Source organism: Dermacentor silvarum, chromosome 5 (genome assembly GCF_013339745.2).
Source record: "Dermacentor silvarum isolate Dsil-2018 chromosome 5, BIME_Dsil_1.4, whole genome shotgun sequence".
NCBI classification, from domain to species: Eukaryota; Metazoa; Arthropoda; class Arachnida; order Ixodida; family Ixodidae; genus Dermacentor; species Dermacentor silvarum.
Window position 1 is genome coordinate 31,278,493 of NC_051158.1, and position 16,819 is coordinate 31,295,311.

A 16,819-nucleotide genomic window follows, 5' to 3' on the forward strand; every position below is an offset into this window, starting at 1 on the left:
GATGTTTGTGATGGGGTTTGCAATGATCTTATTGAGTTATCAATTCTTTGTCCGATTTCTGGCTCCACAAGCATTCTTGCATCCTGAACAAACCAGCATGTTGCTGGGAATCGGACCCACAACCTTTTTTTAGTAGCAGAACATTGTCACCGTCAATAGGGAGGGTGCAGAAAAATTGGGAACTAGCCCTGCACCTCTTGAACCAAACGATGTAGTTCAGAGGGTGCCACTGCTGCGCTGCTGAAACTAATGGCAGGGTGCAGCACCTCACCAACTGGTTCAGATGGTGCAGGCAAATCTAACAAACCTATCGGCATGTAATGAATATGTGCTTATAACAACTATGGAACATATATAACGAAGGTATTTTCATGCTGGATGTTTCTTTTTTTGTATAACTTCATCAATCAGTCACAACTACCAGTGAACGTTCCAAAGAAGAGATTCGAGCTGCCGCATCTGTCGCAATCTTTCATTGTTCTCGGGGTCACCAAAGTGACTACATCATGTGGCTTCAACAGCCATTCATACATCCTTTGTTTCTTCTCACAAGCTGAATCAAGGTTTGCAAGACAACATGCAGTCGCAAAAGTTCCCAGGCCGAATCACTTGCTGCCAAGCTTGTAACACATTGCCATGTAGCTGCGTAGCTGTTGCTTGCGCGATTTTAGAGTAGAGATGTCCCTAGGGCTATAGAATCGCACAACATCAGAATAAATTGAAAGCAAGAGTAAAAACTGATCATGACACTGTCGCACTTAGTTCCAGAGGAGTGAGACATGCAATCACTTTGCAGCTGGTTGCTAAGCATGCTGCATGCACTTAGTCTCATACATAGCAGACAATGAATGCTACGAAGGCTAGACTTGTCTCACTGCTCAATTTCTTGACCAAGAAACAGCGTGTCACATGACAGATAAAGATAGGTATGCATCATACGCTTCGGTATAACAAGTGCCACACTTTTATGTAGTAAATTATGCCTTAATTGTTACCTGGAAGGCGTCGCAGATACTACTTAACCCTAAGCAAGCAGAGTGACATGTTTCTGCGACCCGCGGCCACAGCCTAGGGCTTGCACTTGCGACCGAACATAGCAGTCGCATACTGAGAGAACAAAGCTGCACAAATAGCACCTGCCTTGGCGTAACCTTATATTGGCAAAATGTATCTGTAATGTATGAATTAGTTATTTCGTTTAAAGCATCGCACTGCGAAAAATATAGAGCAAGACTTCCATGATCACACACAAGGTAGCTTTCACTGCGCTGGCTGCTACGCATGGAGAGTAGTACAGTTCCAAATGCACACTTTGGAGCCCGAGTTAAGCCTCTGTTACAAATGCAGGCAAACTTGGAAATGCAAGAATGTATTCTATAGTCATTTTCAACCTTGTCACCTTTGAATTAATGCTAATAGTAATACAGTACATGCACTAACCAGGACATTACTTTAAAGCACACCCGCCGCAAGGGCTACAATGTTCGGCTACTAAAAAAAGGTTGTGGGTCCGATTCCCAGCAACATACTGGTTTGTTCAGGATGCAAGAACGCTTGTGCACACTGCTCTGGATACACGCTGAGGACCTTTGGGAGGTTCAAGGTTAATCTGAAGCCTACAGCATCTTTTTTTTTGCCCGAGTGTTTCTCTGAGACATGCCATCAGCCAATCAATCAACCGCCGATCGCGACGCCTACGCACGGCAAAAATGTCCAAACTGGTTGCGAACACTTTGGCTCGGGAACTTTCGCAACAGACGGCACGCACATCTACTCAACAAGTTCACACGCCACTATGAAGAAATCACTCGAAGTCAGCGAAGAAGAACCTATTGTGTTGTTGGCCGTTCACCTCTGCACGCCTGCGGATGACTGTTGAGCTTGATTTGCTGTGCTCGACTTGAAAACGATGCTGGACGACTCCGACGTGAGCTGCACAAAGAGCACTGCCGCTGCCACTCGGCTGAGAACTTGCTCTCGGTCAAGGTCGTGGGCCCACTCAATGCTGCCCCAGCGACTCGTCTGCAGTGTACATGGCAAAGTGAAAATTTATATTAGAAAGAAAAAAGTGGGCACGAATTAACACTGCCACCATGCTTCACAGAACTATGAGAAATGTCACGTTATGCAAGGGAATTCAAGAAAAGAGAACGACCAACGAACCCAAACTTATGCCTTAGTTTCACGGAAGCTGTGTTGGCAAACTGGCCTTTACAAATGTTTAGGTGTGTGCAAACAGTTAAACATTTTAAAACCAATTTGACTACGAATCAAATACTTTTTGGATAAGACTTCTTTCAATGCATCGAGTTCTGCGAAGCTTTACTTCAAAGCTTTATGAATTTCAACCAACGACAAAAATAGCAATACTATAGGCACTGAAATAACAGCAACTAGTATCCAGGAGCTGTTCTGTCACCAGCTCCTAAATATTATAAAATCAAACAAAATGCATGTTTAACAAGAAGGCAGCTTCGCAAGCACAGCCAAGTACTACCAAGAGCATGGTAAATGGAAAGCTCCGCGCTAGAATGCAATAGACAAAGCAAACCCTTTAACCTTTTGATTATAACATAAGATTGGTGGAATATGAGCATTGCTATAATACAAGTATTAAGCAGGAATATTTCCCAGATATCTACGCAGTGTCCACAGGGGCATAAATGCTTGGGCTATGTATTCGATATCGGTACTTCAAGGATGGGAACGGAAAAAAATGAACCCCCTCGCTCATTTAGTTGTTCCTATTTTAGAGCGCTCGCACGTCAACATTGATTATTTCAAATGTTTTTGTAGGGGTGCGAGTTGGTAGTGTGCATGCCCTTTATCTGGAAATCTCAGAGATTGATGTTTTAAACATTAGTGCGTTCGATTCACTGTCTACAATGGTACCTGGGACTGCCAATGCATTTCCCACCATTATCTATATACATGCTTGCCTAAATGACTGCGATGACATTCAGTTAGAGCAGTAGGCCGCTTGCTCAACTGCTAATGCACAGTGTGGGGTTTGTGAGGCAGGGTAAGTAGTGACATCTGGGAGAACCATCCGGCAGTAGACTTCAAGTATACTTGTACCAATCATGATTAGATCTCACTACTTTCTCTTGTACGGGTTGTTTATAACTGTGGAAGAAAAAAATACAGATTGGCACTTTGGATTAAGCTACAATAGCAGTATTTGAATTCAGGTATACCGAATGGCCCACTCTTAAACGGAACACCTAATTAGAGTACCGGCATTGAGTGCTCTACAGATTAGACAAATGAATGTCTGCAGGGATCTTTCATTAACTGATGCCAACCGAACGGCATCACATGTGGTGCCATGTTTCTTAATGGCACAAAGGCATATTGAAGTTATGTAAAATTGGATACTAAACTAGTGTTTCCTTTAGTGAACTGTACTGTACAAAAGCAGGTGTGCAATAATGTTTTGGAGAAGAGAAGGTCCCCAAGTGAAGACCTCCTGATGCATGCCCTATAGCATTGTGTTTGTGCTGCCATCGTGAAATTAAATGCTAAAAGCAGAGCACGCACACACAGCATAACTGAAGGTACAGTACATGCCATCGGCCAGTCATCACCAGAGACAGGAATGCACTTCCGGTTTGCCCGCACGGCACATGGCTGCCTGCCCTGCTGCGATAGTTTTGCTTCTGTTTTCTTTGATTCGAAAGCAAGGAAACGAAAATCAAACAAAACAGAAGCAAATTTGGAGGACGCTTAAGCTTTGCCTTTAAGTGTGGAACACGTTAGTATGCAAAGATCCCTGACTGCTACTCACGCTTCCCGGCAACTGCAGCTTGTGTAACTGTAATGTTTACTATGAAACACTGACAGCAAACGCTATGCACGAACGCAAGCTCTCTGGTAGAAGCGCGGCCTCTTGTGTGGGCCGATCTTCTGTTATTGTGTCGCACTTTTAATATTTCAGTCTGAGAAGATTTAACATAAAAGACCTGCGCTGTCAGTGTTTTGTTTCATGACATTTTTTTGTGGGCTTTCATTCTCAAAATTCCGAGGAATAACTTTGTAAAGAATGTAAGACAAAGTATGAGCAACTTTAGTGATAGAAGAAGAACTTAAGTGCTGTATAGAATATATATGGCAATTTTCGCTCACAGGACGCCATCGCCGGCGACAATGTTGACACCGGATTTTCTGCAACACGGGGCCGAGGCCCTTAACGCCATCGCGTTAAAGCTACCACAGTAAGGCACGCATGCTTGCACCCTGCAGGCAAACCGAACATGCACACCTGCCTCTGGTAATGAATGGCCGACGGCACGTGCTGTACCTTCAGTTACGCTTTGGGCACATGCTCAGCTGCTTGCATTTCATTTGACGCCGATAGTATGCAGGTAACCTAGGCAGCCTTCCGTTGCAACTTGAAGCACGCACATTGCAGCAAACAGCCCACAAAACAAACAAGTAACCAAGAAGGAAGAACGCACCTGAAACTCGCTCTCCAGCCTTCCCAGCATGACAGCTTGTTCCACACTGAGGTGCTGCGCCAAGGCAGCTTGGAAAAGGATCAAAGACTTGAGGCTTTCCGCACCGTATTGAATGCCTGAAAGATTGCAAGCAAAGCCCGGGTGTGTCTACAGCACGGTCGGTAGACAGCATAGGTCGGCGCACTCACTCATGAGTGCACTCACTCACACTCACTCGCACTCATTTCAAAGGCGTGAGTGCGAGTGAGTGCCAGTGAGTGTGAGTGGAGGTGAGTGCGAGTACGAGTGAGTGAGTGCCAGTGAGTGCGAGTACAAGTGAGTGAGTGCGAGTGGAAGTGAGTGCGAGTGAGTGCCTGTGAGTGGAGGTGAGTGAGAGTGAGTGCCAGTGAGTGTGAGTGCAAGTGAGTGTCAGTGAGTGTGAGTGGAGGAGAGTGCGAGTGAGTGGAAGTGAGTGCCAGTGACTGTGAGTGGAAGTGAGTGCGAGTGCGCGTGAGTGCCAGGGAGTGGGAGTGAGAGTGAGTGCCAGTGCGAGTGAGTGCCGGTGAGTGTGAGTGAGTGCCAGTGAGTGTGAGTGAGTGGAGGTGAGTGCCAGTGAGTGTGAGTGGAGGTGAGAGCCAATGAGTGTGAGTGGAAGTGAGTGTGAACGTGGTGAGTGCCTGTGAGTGTGAACGTGACTGAGTGCTGTGAGTGTGAACGGGGTGAGTGCTTCTGGGTGTGTAGAGGTGAGTGTGAACGTGAGTGTGAGTGCAGGTGAGTGTGAACATGAGTGAGTGGTTGTGAGTGGAAGTGAGTGTGAACGTGGTGAGTGCTTGAACGATAAGCAGAGGTGATATCGGTTCACCTTGCTCCCGGAAAAATGGAGGCACGTTGTTTGTACAAGCTCACTCGCGGTGATGATTTATCGCATTAGCAGATTGTGCACGCCAAGATAGAAACCATTCACTAAGGTCGTAATAATCCAAGGATCAGGCATGAGTGAGACAATGTATAATGAGATGAGCGGATATATTATATTGCGACAGCAATTATATGGACACTCCAAGCGAACTTCTGCCGTGGTGATGGACGTCGTCGTGAGGTTCCATACCAAGTCCAAACACGGTAAAATCATCGCAGCGTGCCGGCGGTACGCTGCGTGTGCAAGTGCAAGCTTGCGAGGGTCAGCCGACACTTGCTGCTCAATCTCGCGCGCGCGAGGGAAAAGGCGGGGCGGAAGCGCGCTGCTTCTGTCGCGTGTCAGGCATTGAGGGGGGGGGGGGGGGTGTCGTATCTCACGGCCACGTGGGTGTCGTATCTCGAAAGCGATCTGCGACGTGGAAAAAGGGCGCGCGCGCACGCCTCTTCTTCAAAGCGATTTGCGACGTGAACAATGTTAAACTAGAGCCGGTAACTTCGTATGCGCGGTGTTTTCGACGTTTATAGTTCACTTTGAAGTGAGAGGCGGTACAAAGGTCAATTCGCTCGCTGCTATAGCTGCGCCTGCTTACTCCAGCGTTCTGACAGCGAGTTTCCGCAGTCATCTAGCGAGATGCGTTCATGTTTACCTGTTCGCGCGTGACACCGTGCTTGTCTATTTAGTTAGTAGGCGAATGTTTACAAGTTTATACGGCCCATTAAACTACTATCCTTGCTTCGTATAGCTCTCTACTAATTTGCTATCGCAATCAAAGCTTCGCCTTTCGGGCAAAACTGCGACATTTTCTTTAATACACCAGGGAATGTGTATGGGCTGGAGCGCTGATGGCAGACATATCCAAATCATGACCGGCGAATTTTGCCATGACTTCCACTGAGTGAAGACGTTTAATACCGTGTGATTTGCTACAGCTTCGCTGGTCATCCGCCTTCAGAGGGTGGAATGGCTCCTTATTTTTTTCCTGCTTCCCTCTTAAACGTACACGTACAGGCTCCTTATATAAACAGGCAGAGCGGAAGAGGGACTAGCCAAGTTAGCACAGAGTAACAGACACGCACGCTCGCATACATGGAGAAAAAGCGAAGATGCAATGATAGATACCGCTTTGTTCTCCCTTTAGTGTTTGTTTCGGCGTTCAGTGGTTGACTATGCGAACAGTCAATCTCTCCCTCTATTCCCCGCTCTCTTGGTTCAATCCGACCGAAGGGGAGCTTAGCGAGCATGGGCGGCAAGCATGCACACGTCTAATGTCAATGACAGAGAGATGGACAGAGAGAGTTTGGGGCTGACGGCAATGTTTATGTCTCCATGAATAAATTGAAACGAAAACTTTAGTCGTGCTAGTTTTGCTCTACTTTGCAGTGTTAATAAACCAGCTCTCTTTAATAATTTAGTCAATGAATCCGTTAATTTGTGTTTATTAAAACATAACCTTATTGCCTTCCTCTGCACCCATTCCATTCTTGCAATGAGTTATTTTGTGTACGGAAACCAAACAATATTGGCGTGCTCCAGCACTGTTCGAACAAGCATTTTGTAGGCCAGCAAATTTTATCTGGGGGCGAAAGACAAAGGTGTCTTCTCAGAAAGAAGAGTCGGTTTAGTGCTCAGCATGTACATTGATTTCCACTTGAGGTTATTTTGTTAACATGGCTTTCCCATCGGAGAGCGTATGTTAAAGTGGCACCTAAATATTTACGCTGAAATGCACAAGTGAGAGGTGTGTCATTAATAATGTAAGTAAACTCAGATATCTGCTTCTTTCTTACTGTTACCGTTACAGATTTTTCGCCATTTAGATCATCTGTCACTCCTGACACCAAAGAAAAGGCAGAATTTTGTATATGGTGATTATCACTGTGATTAATTTCGCGGTACGAAATACAATAGTCAGTGAATAGACGGATGTTACCATGTAATCTGGAAGGCAACTCTTTTATGTATATTAAAAATAAACCTGGGTCCAAAACACTGCCTTGGCGCACTCCCGATGCTACAGGTGCTAAATTGGAAGCTTCGTTATGAATATACACGAATTGTGAGCGGTATAGATTGGCACAGTGACTCATGAGTGCACTCACTCACACTCGCACTCCTTTGAAAGGGGTGAGTGCGAGTGAGTGCCAGTGAATGTGAGTGGAGGTGAGTGCGAGTGAGTGCCAGTGAATGTTAGTGTGAGTGTGAGCGAGTGCCAGTGAGTGGGAGTGCAGGTGAGTGCGAGTGAGTGCCAGTGATTGTGAGTGCAGGTGAGTGCGAGTGCGACTGAGTGCCAGTGAGTGTGAGTGCAGGCGAGTGCGAGTGAGTGCCAGTGAATGTGAGTGTAAGTGAATGCGAGTGTAAGTGAATGCGAGTGAGTGCCAGTGAGTGTGAGTGCAGGTGAGTGTGAGTGCAGGTGAGTGCAAGTGAGTGCCAGTGAGTGTGAGTGCGAGTGAGTGCCAGTGAGTGTGAGTGCGAGTGAGTGTGAGTGCAGGTGAATGCGAGTGCGAGTGAGTACCAGTCATTGTGAGTGCAGCCGAGTGTGAGTGCAGGTGAGTGCGAGTGCGAGTGAGTGCCTGTGAGTGTGAGTGGAGATGAATGCGAGTGTGAGTGAGTGTCTGTGAGTGTGAGTGTAGATGAGTGCGAGTGCGAGTGAGTGCTGTGAGTGTGAGTGGAGGTGAGTGTGAACGTGAGTGAGTGCGGGGCCTGGAAAAAATTATGGTGAGTGAGTGTGAGTGAGTGTTCTCCCACACTGCCGACCTATGGTAGACAGTGGCAGAGGACTAGACGCAGCGGCATACCCGCCAACCTGTGAACCCTTAAAGGTTTGTAAAAAATCCCGCTGGCATGACAAACAAGGTGAGAAGGCAAGAAGCAGGGATTGTTGCACGCTTTCTTTTTAAAGTTTGCCCTGAACCTTTCCAGGGATGTACACGCACTTTATCAACGGTGATTTATCTTTAGATGCAATGCACGAGCAACAGCAAAAGCCCTTTCATTGTCAGAGCTAGCACTTTGAGACGCTGTGTTAGACTGTACCACCCCCCCCCCCCCCCCCCCCTTTCAGGATTCCCCAACTTTCCTAGTAGCAGCTAACGCTACGTAGGCGCCGTGGGACGCTTTACTGCTTTCGGGATCGGCCCAGGTCATAATGTAACAGGTTGTAACTTTTCTTTGCTGGATTAAAAAAAAAAAATTGGTCTTCCTGTTCCTGTTCTATTACTGCTGTCTTCTCCATCGTCTCACTACTATAGCCACACAAGCACGTTGGCACATCTGATAAGATTTTGCAGAAACCCAAACAATGCTGGATAACCAGTCAGCTGAAAAAAGCTCTTTGCATAGCATCGATTGCCACAATGCGTGACACATATAGAATGTTTTTATTATGATCATTTTTTTGGGGGGGGAGGGGAGGGACACTTTGATATAGGTGACCATAATCAACTCTTGCCCACTAACCCTTCATCACAAAGGTTGAGCCGCAGTAGGAGAACCAAGCGCGGACGAGTTAGTACATTTTTGGAAGATTACAGCAGTAAAAGCAGCAATGCGCGACTGGCCATATATACTGGCATACCATATAAAGAAAAAATGCAGACACGAGTATCAGTAGAATGTAAATCTGAGGCTCTGTACCTCGATGGATGATTAATGGCCCACACTTCGTTTACTTGTTGTTTTTACAGCGAAGCTGTCTATGGCTATGATCCGGGATTTTATGGCATCTGCGCAGAAACACTCTCCCCTAAAACGCGAGAGTGAAAGAGCCAACAACAAAAGCAAACGCATATCGCCGCTCGCGTTGGAGCTCAGTTTAACAGCCACCTGTATCTAAAACGATGTGTCTCTGTGAATGTGCGACATAGTGACGTAGAGTGCGCCTGGCAAAGCGTCCACGAGTAATTTTTGGTACCATTTCGCTCCACCGTTGCTATGGGAAGGCCAAGAGTGATCAGTATGCCTGAAGAGCAGCGTATCTACGAGGAGCGACAGCGAGAGCAGCGGCGGGAGAGAGACCGTCGACACCGTGGTGGCCCGAGAATAAGAGCATGCCCGCATTGTAGTACGTAAGCGACGAGCAAGAGCCGATGACACATACCGCGACGCTGAGAATGCCACAAAGACAACATTGGTGCAACGAGGGCACGCTGCCAGGATTCGGCGGCACCTAGGCAAGGTTCCAAAGAGACTTTCTCGATCGCAACTTCAGATCAAGCTGCCGAGTATGTGATCGCCTCTGTGAAGGTGGTCATCCACTTCACAGAGTGGAATAGCAGATGAAACCTCTCTGTATTTGCACAAACGATATACATGGTAATCGCATAGTTACATAAAATGAGTCTAATTACATATCGTGTAATTACTAAATAGGGAGTAAGAGCTCTACCAACCACCATATCGCTGGTCAACCACTTCACAGAGTGGAATGGCCGATGAATTTTTTTTTTCTAATTGCCCGGCACATGTGAGTTGTTCTTTCATATATACATGACACTTTTTCCTAATAAAATTTCAGTTGCAAGTCGGCGCCAGCGGTGTGTCTTTCACCGTCCATCTTTTGTGTGCTGTTTCTAGTCTTCGAAAAAGAGCTAAGCCAGTTAGTCACGGTTGAAAAACAAACATCCATAAGAGAAATACAAGTAAATCGATCAGCTTCAAGCAGTTTTTGTCATTCAGTTTACCAAGGACCAACATGACTGGCAACTTTGCAGCAGCAGAAGCATAGTAAAATTCAGCGTGACATCTGGTTGAATGCTACCGTCCTGGGCTATTTTGTGAACGAACATCTATAACAAAACTTTCTTGTGGTTTTTTTTTTTTTTCCAATAAGCAACAAAGTTCCTTGTTAAGTCCCATCAAGCAATATTTTTTAAAACAAAGGGCGGGGGGAAGCCCTCCTTTATCTCTTACCTGTTAGCCCCCACAATGAATATGATGTCAGGTGCTTGAAGGCAACATCACACACTTCTTGGGGGAGCGTTGACACCATCAGGTCGCTCTTTGCCTCCAGCTTCACACCGAACCTGGGAGAAAGGGAAACGTTGGAAAGAGTTGCCAGTAACACACAAAGCTGTAGATACAATATAGAACAATTGGTGTCCACAATTTAAAGGTACATTGAAGAGAAACATCAAGTTAAGCTGTGTTTTTTTTTTTTTTAGTAAATTAGATTCACGCAATTAGCAAGACAGTTACTCTTACCTTGAACGGAAGCTTGGTAAGCAAGTGAAGACACAAACTGAAAGAACGGTGGCGACAATAACTTGAAGTTCCCTCACTATACTCTGTTTCATACATAGCAGGCTACACTAAGAAGGCTAAGAGATACACCTCTCCCTACTCGCATTTGCAACCAGAAATTAGCAGGCCAAGATTTCCACGCGTGGAATTTGAAGGAAGTGCGGCGTTCATTTACTCCAGTAATCATCGCCATTTTCCCCATCTATCGAACGAAAACAGAGATTTGAAAGAACAGTTTAGCAGCCTAAAGTGACTTATTGTTCCAAATGGGACACGAAAACACAACACTAAATCAGTTCAGATGAAAAAATGTCGATTAGTATTACCAGAGCAAGGGAAGGCCAAACCCCCCCCCTCCCCCACTTAAGTTTTGCGCTACAACCTCGGTGCCAGTACATCAGCGTCACATCACAAATCTCAAAGTACAGTCAAATCTCTATATAATGAACACAGTTGTAACAAATTATAGGATATAATTACATAAATATAAGACGCTTCTTGCCGATATTAGTGTGTGGCACATATATGCTTATATTGACACTGGATATAACGAAGGTATTCTCATGTCAGATCCGACTTCATTATAATGAGGTCCAACTGTATATTTTATCGTTTTTCGGCCGTTTTGATGCAGGAAAAGATAAAGAAACTTAGCAGACTGAGTCTTTTGTTTCTTTTAAACGCACTGTAGTTCTTGTTTTACCAATGAACAATCAATTAGACCTAGACGGATGCCGTTGAAAACCACGATGTCAGGGTGAGCTGGTGCAGAAACGTTGCGATATTGTAGCCACCCGTGTTTAGCTTTTGCGCTTTTTCTGGCTTACTAGGCCTCCTCTTATAGCAAGAGTGGCCATTTTGCTATTTCAGGAGTGTAATTTACCGATGCAGCTCAGGTTAACGCTCCTCCTTCATCATCATCGTCATCATAATCATCAGCCTATTTTTATTTCCACTGAAGGACCACGGCCTCTCCCAGCGATCTCCAATTACTGCTGTCTTGCGCTAGCCAATTCTAACTTGCACCTGCAAATTTTCTCGTTTCATCACCCCACTTAATTTACTGCTGTCCTCGACTGCGCTTCCCTTACCTTTGCTTCCCATTCTGCAACTCTAATGGCCTGCCGGTTATCTGCCCTACGCATTACATGGCCTATTCAGCTCCATTTCTTTCTCTTAATGTCAACTAGAATATCGGCTATTGCCGTTTGCTCTGCGACGCACACCGCTCTCTTCCCGTCTCTTAATGTTACCACCTAACATTTTTCGTTCCATCGCTCTCTGCACAGTCCTTAACTTGTTTATACCATGTCACAGTCCTTAACGAGCTTCTTTGTTAACCTCCGCCAAGTTTCTGGCCCATATGCTGGCACCAGTAGAATGCAATGATTGTAGACTTTTCTTTTCGACGACTGCGGTAAGCTTCCAGTTGTGATTTGGTAATGCCTGTTGTATGCAGTCCAGCCCATTTTTATTCTCCTCCTTAATGCACCTTTAATAAGCCGTTAGTCATAAAGTGTGCCAACTCACCTTTCTTCGTACCATCGCAATAAGGGATCCCACTTCTCCTTCTGCAAGGTGACAAGCTCATCAGGCTCTTCCATTCGATAGCTGCAAATGTCACAACCAGTCATCAGACAAAGTAGGGACATAAACACTGAGCTTGCAGCTTGTACGCCAACCTCACGAGGAGGAAATAACAAAAGAAAAAGAAAAGAGCAACGTATGAAGTGTAACCAGAAATCTACTAACCATATTCTCGATTACGCACAGTGCGAGTAGGCGCATACCGAACCATGCATACAATCGCACCCGGATATTGAACCCACCTATAATGAATTATTGTGCATAACAAACACCAATAAAATCCACTTGAAAATTTTTGTATGAAATTTTTATTTTATATATTGAATTACCTATATATCAAGCTTTCTTGTGATCCCCTTCAGATTCAATATATCCGGGTCCGACTGTATTATAAATAAGAGCTCACGGTATACATGACTCTCCTAACTAAACCACTGGCTTATTCGTGTTAAAGTTTCACACTCGGCTGGCATTTCACAGCGCATGCAATTTAATGCCACGTTTGGAGTGCACTGCATGCCCTGTTTCATCTAAAGCAAATCAGACACTTATGTCATTAGCAGTGATGCCCGGCAGTTAATGTCAATTTTGCCGCTTTGAAATGGTAGCGCTGTCTTTATGGGGGCGAAACATGGCAGGGGCTGTGTTTCCCCAAGACAGTGAGAGATGTTGACACTGCTCCATCCTTGCAAAATTTGCAGTCATGTATACATGGCGTACTTGTTTACACAGGATTCTATACAATTAACGGGTCTGACAACTTTTACCAAATGAACGCTTCAAGCACCACCAGAATATCATGTATACTGCACCACTATCAGCACGAAATGACATTCTTAAATAGGCTTTTTTGAATTAGGGGACGGAACATGCTTCCTGATTTTTTGGTTAGTTGCTCTTAAAACCCTGTAATGCCCAAACACAGTTCCACAGTAAGGAAAATTGGAACAAATTGTTGACATTTATTCCTGGCCATGGAGAGTACATTAGTAGAAGCCCTGTAATGCCCAAACACAGTTCCACAGTAAGGAAAATTGGAACAAATTGTTAACATTAATTTCTGGCCATGGAGAGTACACTAGTAGAAAAAAAAAATGTTTTTCCGTTACAACTTAATTACTGTACTAATTAATTATTTGCAAATGGTTTGTTACACTGTACACTGCTGAAACTTCACTGCAGCATATTAAAAACTTAACTATGGGCTTTGTGTTTGGTTTCCCGCACTTCAATCAGCATTTTGAGGCATCAAACTCAGCGTAACATGTATGATACGTTGGGCATTACAGGGTTAATACATTCCTTAATGGCTTGGACTTGTTTGTTTACTCTGGTAAAGCAGTTCTGAGTCAATTATTATATTGCACTGAGCAGTCCTTGCACCAACTGTTTTGTGTTGCGTTAATTTATGTCAAACATCTGATATGTGAAGTGTCCTCAGTGCAACCCTCTGTTATCTATGAAATGATGCACGTTAAATCTTTGCCAGTTGTAACAATCCGTATTTTCACATTCCTGTAATGGCCTTCCATTGGCACGAGCAGTATAAATAAGCAAACAATCAAACGATTTGCCTGAATCCAGGAAAATGCCCGGCCAATAACCGGGAGAAAAAAAAAACACGTCCATACCTTTCAGTTGGGCTAAGAACACCGAAATTGGACGCACGGCAGGGCAGAAAAATTACCATCTGAAGCAACTATGCGCTGCAATGATGAAAGTGCTGTTCTACATTTCCCAGATGAAATAAATACTGATGGTACAGTAAGAGTCCATGGGACTGAACTATGCTGACCTATTTTATCTGCACTAGCAAATCAGCTGTTACAAGATTCTACACAATTAGGTACCACCATGCCCATGCATAGCGGATTGGAGCGATTGCTTTTTAATAAAGCACACGCCCTTCAGCTGTATTTTTTTTTTCATGGCTTTTAAAGGTCTATACACGCGTCTAGTTTGATTTCATAGTGCTGGCAAAACAAAATACAGTAACCATGAGGCACAGCTGTGGCTTTTGGGACAGTTGGTGTCCTAAATGATATGGGTAACCCTATAGCAGAGGTACAGTTTTACAAGCATGGATAGAAGATAGCAAGTCACAAAAATTTTTTAAACGGCATACTGTACCAAGCAGCGACTTGCGTACAAAACGTACATGAAAAGAGCAGCCCAGAAAGACCCAGATTAAGCCATGTGGCAGAGTAAACCTAACCAAAGTGTGTCCTGATTCCAGGAACTCCAGTATGTCGGATGCCATATCTTCCTTTGTCTTTTTGGAAGGGTTGTCCACGACCGTGTTGCAAAGGCCAGTCTAAGGAGCAAAATAGAAACAAAATAGTCAGAAAAGACTGCATAACAGTTTGATGCCTGTTCAATCACTGAAAGATTTTTTTTTTCTTTGTATAGTATGTTTTTGTTAATGCAGTTTGTACAGTACAGAGAATGCGAGACAGGGACTATCATAGGAGTAGAGATTTCATTTTCCCGAGAACCGGGAGGAGTTCCATTTTTGTATCAAAACTCCCACCTCTGCATGCGAAATTAACATACCGAGCATTAAATTTGATTATGATCACCTCAGAACACAAATGCTTTAGAAGTGTCAAATAAAATGGAATTATCTTTGAATACAACTGTCTTCAAGTTTTTAGTATAAACATGAGCCCTAATTACGAAATTTTACAAGCTAACCGATATTTTTTTTGTTGTTAATTACGTACTTGCTGCTTCCATTTGTTCACGAAAATTGTGTCTGCAAAAACGCATAAATCAGCAGTACAAGCAGCATTTGCATAGCCTTTTCATTAAAACTACTGATAGTTTAACTTTGAGGACCCTGTACATTCTTGCATGTGAAAGGCTTTTGTTGGAAGAAACTTCCAACTAAAGTCCTACCTAGGGTTATACTTGCAGTCACATTATTTACATGCAAATCATGTACTTTGTGTGTGTCCCCAGTACGCGGCGCAGCGAAGAACACTAGGATACTTTAGGCCATCTGGACTGCTGCCCTTTAAGGTGAGAGGCATATAATATATATATATGAGGCAGGTCAACCAGGCCCCATAAGATCACTATGCGACTTTCTATGTGAGATGGGATCACTCATATTTTAGAGCGTGTGGTGTGAATGTGCAAAATGGGTTTGCACAAGGATGTTTTATGTGGCTGCATTGCTTCGGTGCACAGTGGACGTACAGTACTATTTGGACAAAGTGTTGTTTCGCAAAAGATTACTTCAACAAAAGACGATACGAACATTGAGTCACAATGACGTCACAATTCCACCAGGGCGATAACATATAGAAAGTACGGAGCACTGTATACACGGCACGTTTTCAAATAAATGTGCATAAGTTTATGTACCATTGCATAATCCCCTGCCATATCAACTTCCCTTTACTCGGCGTGGAGTAACAAACAGGCTAGGGACAAGTCCTACAGGCCGACCTCAACTCCTTTCCCTCTTCATTCATTCATTCATACAAACCTACCTACATGCATGTATGTACACACACGCACACACACGCACGCACACGCACGCACGCACGCACGCAATCTAAGTGCAATGTATGACAAAAGTGAGCAGCCTTCAGTGACCAACCAGGTGCATTTCGTCGGGTTTGATTTCCGTCTGCTGACAGTCCCATTCTGTTGCGATAGCAACAGCCAACGCTTCGTTGGGGACGAGCAATAGTTTTCCCATGGGCGTCTTGAGCTTCCTCTGGTCCAGGCAGACCTCGTACTGATCTGTAAACCAGTCAAAAGCGAAACTTGATCTGTTGCGCACTAAATGAAAGTACGTTGGATGACTGACGTGCGCGTGTGAAAAAAACTCACCACCAGATCTGACTATGCTGACTTCTTTGTAAAACCGTTTCTTCTTGGCTGTGTTAAAAAAAAAATGATGCCAGGTGATTTACACTCGGTTGCTGTACAATGCAACGCTCCTGCTCAGCGCTGACGATAGTGATAAAACCACGAAAACGTGTGCATTTAACCAGAAAAACGTATTTTTTACAGCAGTTTGGCTGCCCAAGTTTGAGGCAAAAGGACAAAACTTTTTGTTACACATCGCATCTTCGCGAATTCGAGGTTGACCGTCGTATGAATCGCAAAACGTGAATTATGGTAGGTTACCTGGGTAGAACCTCTTCGAATGACGACCGGAGATCACAACGGCTCGAGCAACTAATAGCGCACGACCTATTCTACACGTATACCCGAACATTTTCTTTCCCCACAAGTCAGAAACTAACCACGCTGAATTAAAAACCGGCAAAAGCAGCCGCCGATCACCCACGCGCCTGAAGAAGAAAAATCACCCTCAGGCGGAGAGCACCGACAACTTTCTCATTTACACACGTGGCGATAAGTCGGGCACATCACAATTTTATTTCATAGATCGGTAATTCTAAAAAATTCCGCAACTTTCTCGCCGCGGGAGCTCCACTTTGACAAACAGCAGCGGCCGACAATAAGCGTTTGCGACAACTTGCTGGAAAATTCGAGAATGCGTACCCCTATTTACGGCAAGAATCTGGCACACACCCGACCGTCTACGCGCGCGCTTACGTAATCGCGTCTCCACGTCCACCGACCAATCGGGAGGCGCGCTTTTTGCACGCACTCTTGT

General features: G+C 44.7%; 1 protein-coding gene across 1 annotated transcript; it reads right to left on the reverse strand.

The window, feature by feature from the left end:
* Nucleotides 1-458: 458 nt before the first annotated feature.
* Nucleotides 459-16,725, reverse strand: LOC119453223 (ATP synthase mitochondrial F1 complex assembly factor 2-like). The gene is given in 9 exon segments (XM_049667647.1): nucleotides 459-2,022; nucleotides 4,458-4,573; nucleotides 10,264-10,376; nucleotides 12,124-12,204; nucleotides 14,396-14,406; nucleotides 14,408-14,494; nucleotides 15,788-15,933; nucleotides 16,024-16,071; nucleotides 16,324-16,725. Coding segments are annotated over 9 exon segments (867 nt in total). The 5' UTR covers nucleotides 16,415-16,725; the 3' UTR covers nucleotides 459-1,848.
* Nucleotides 16,726-16,819: the final 94 nt, after the last annotated feature.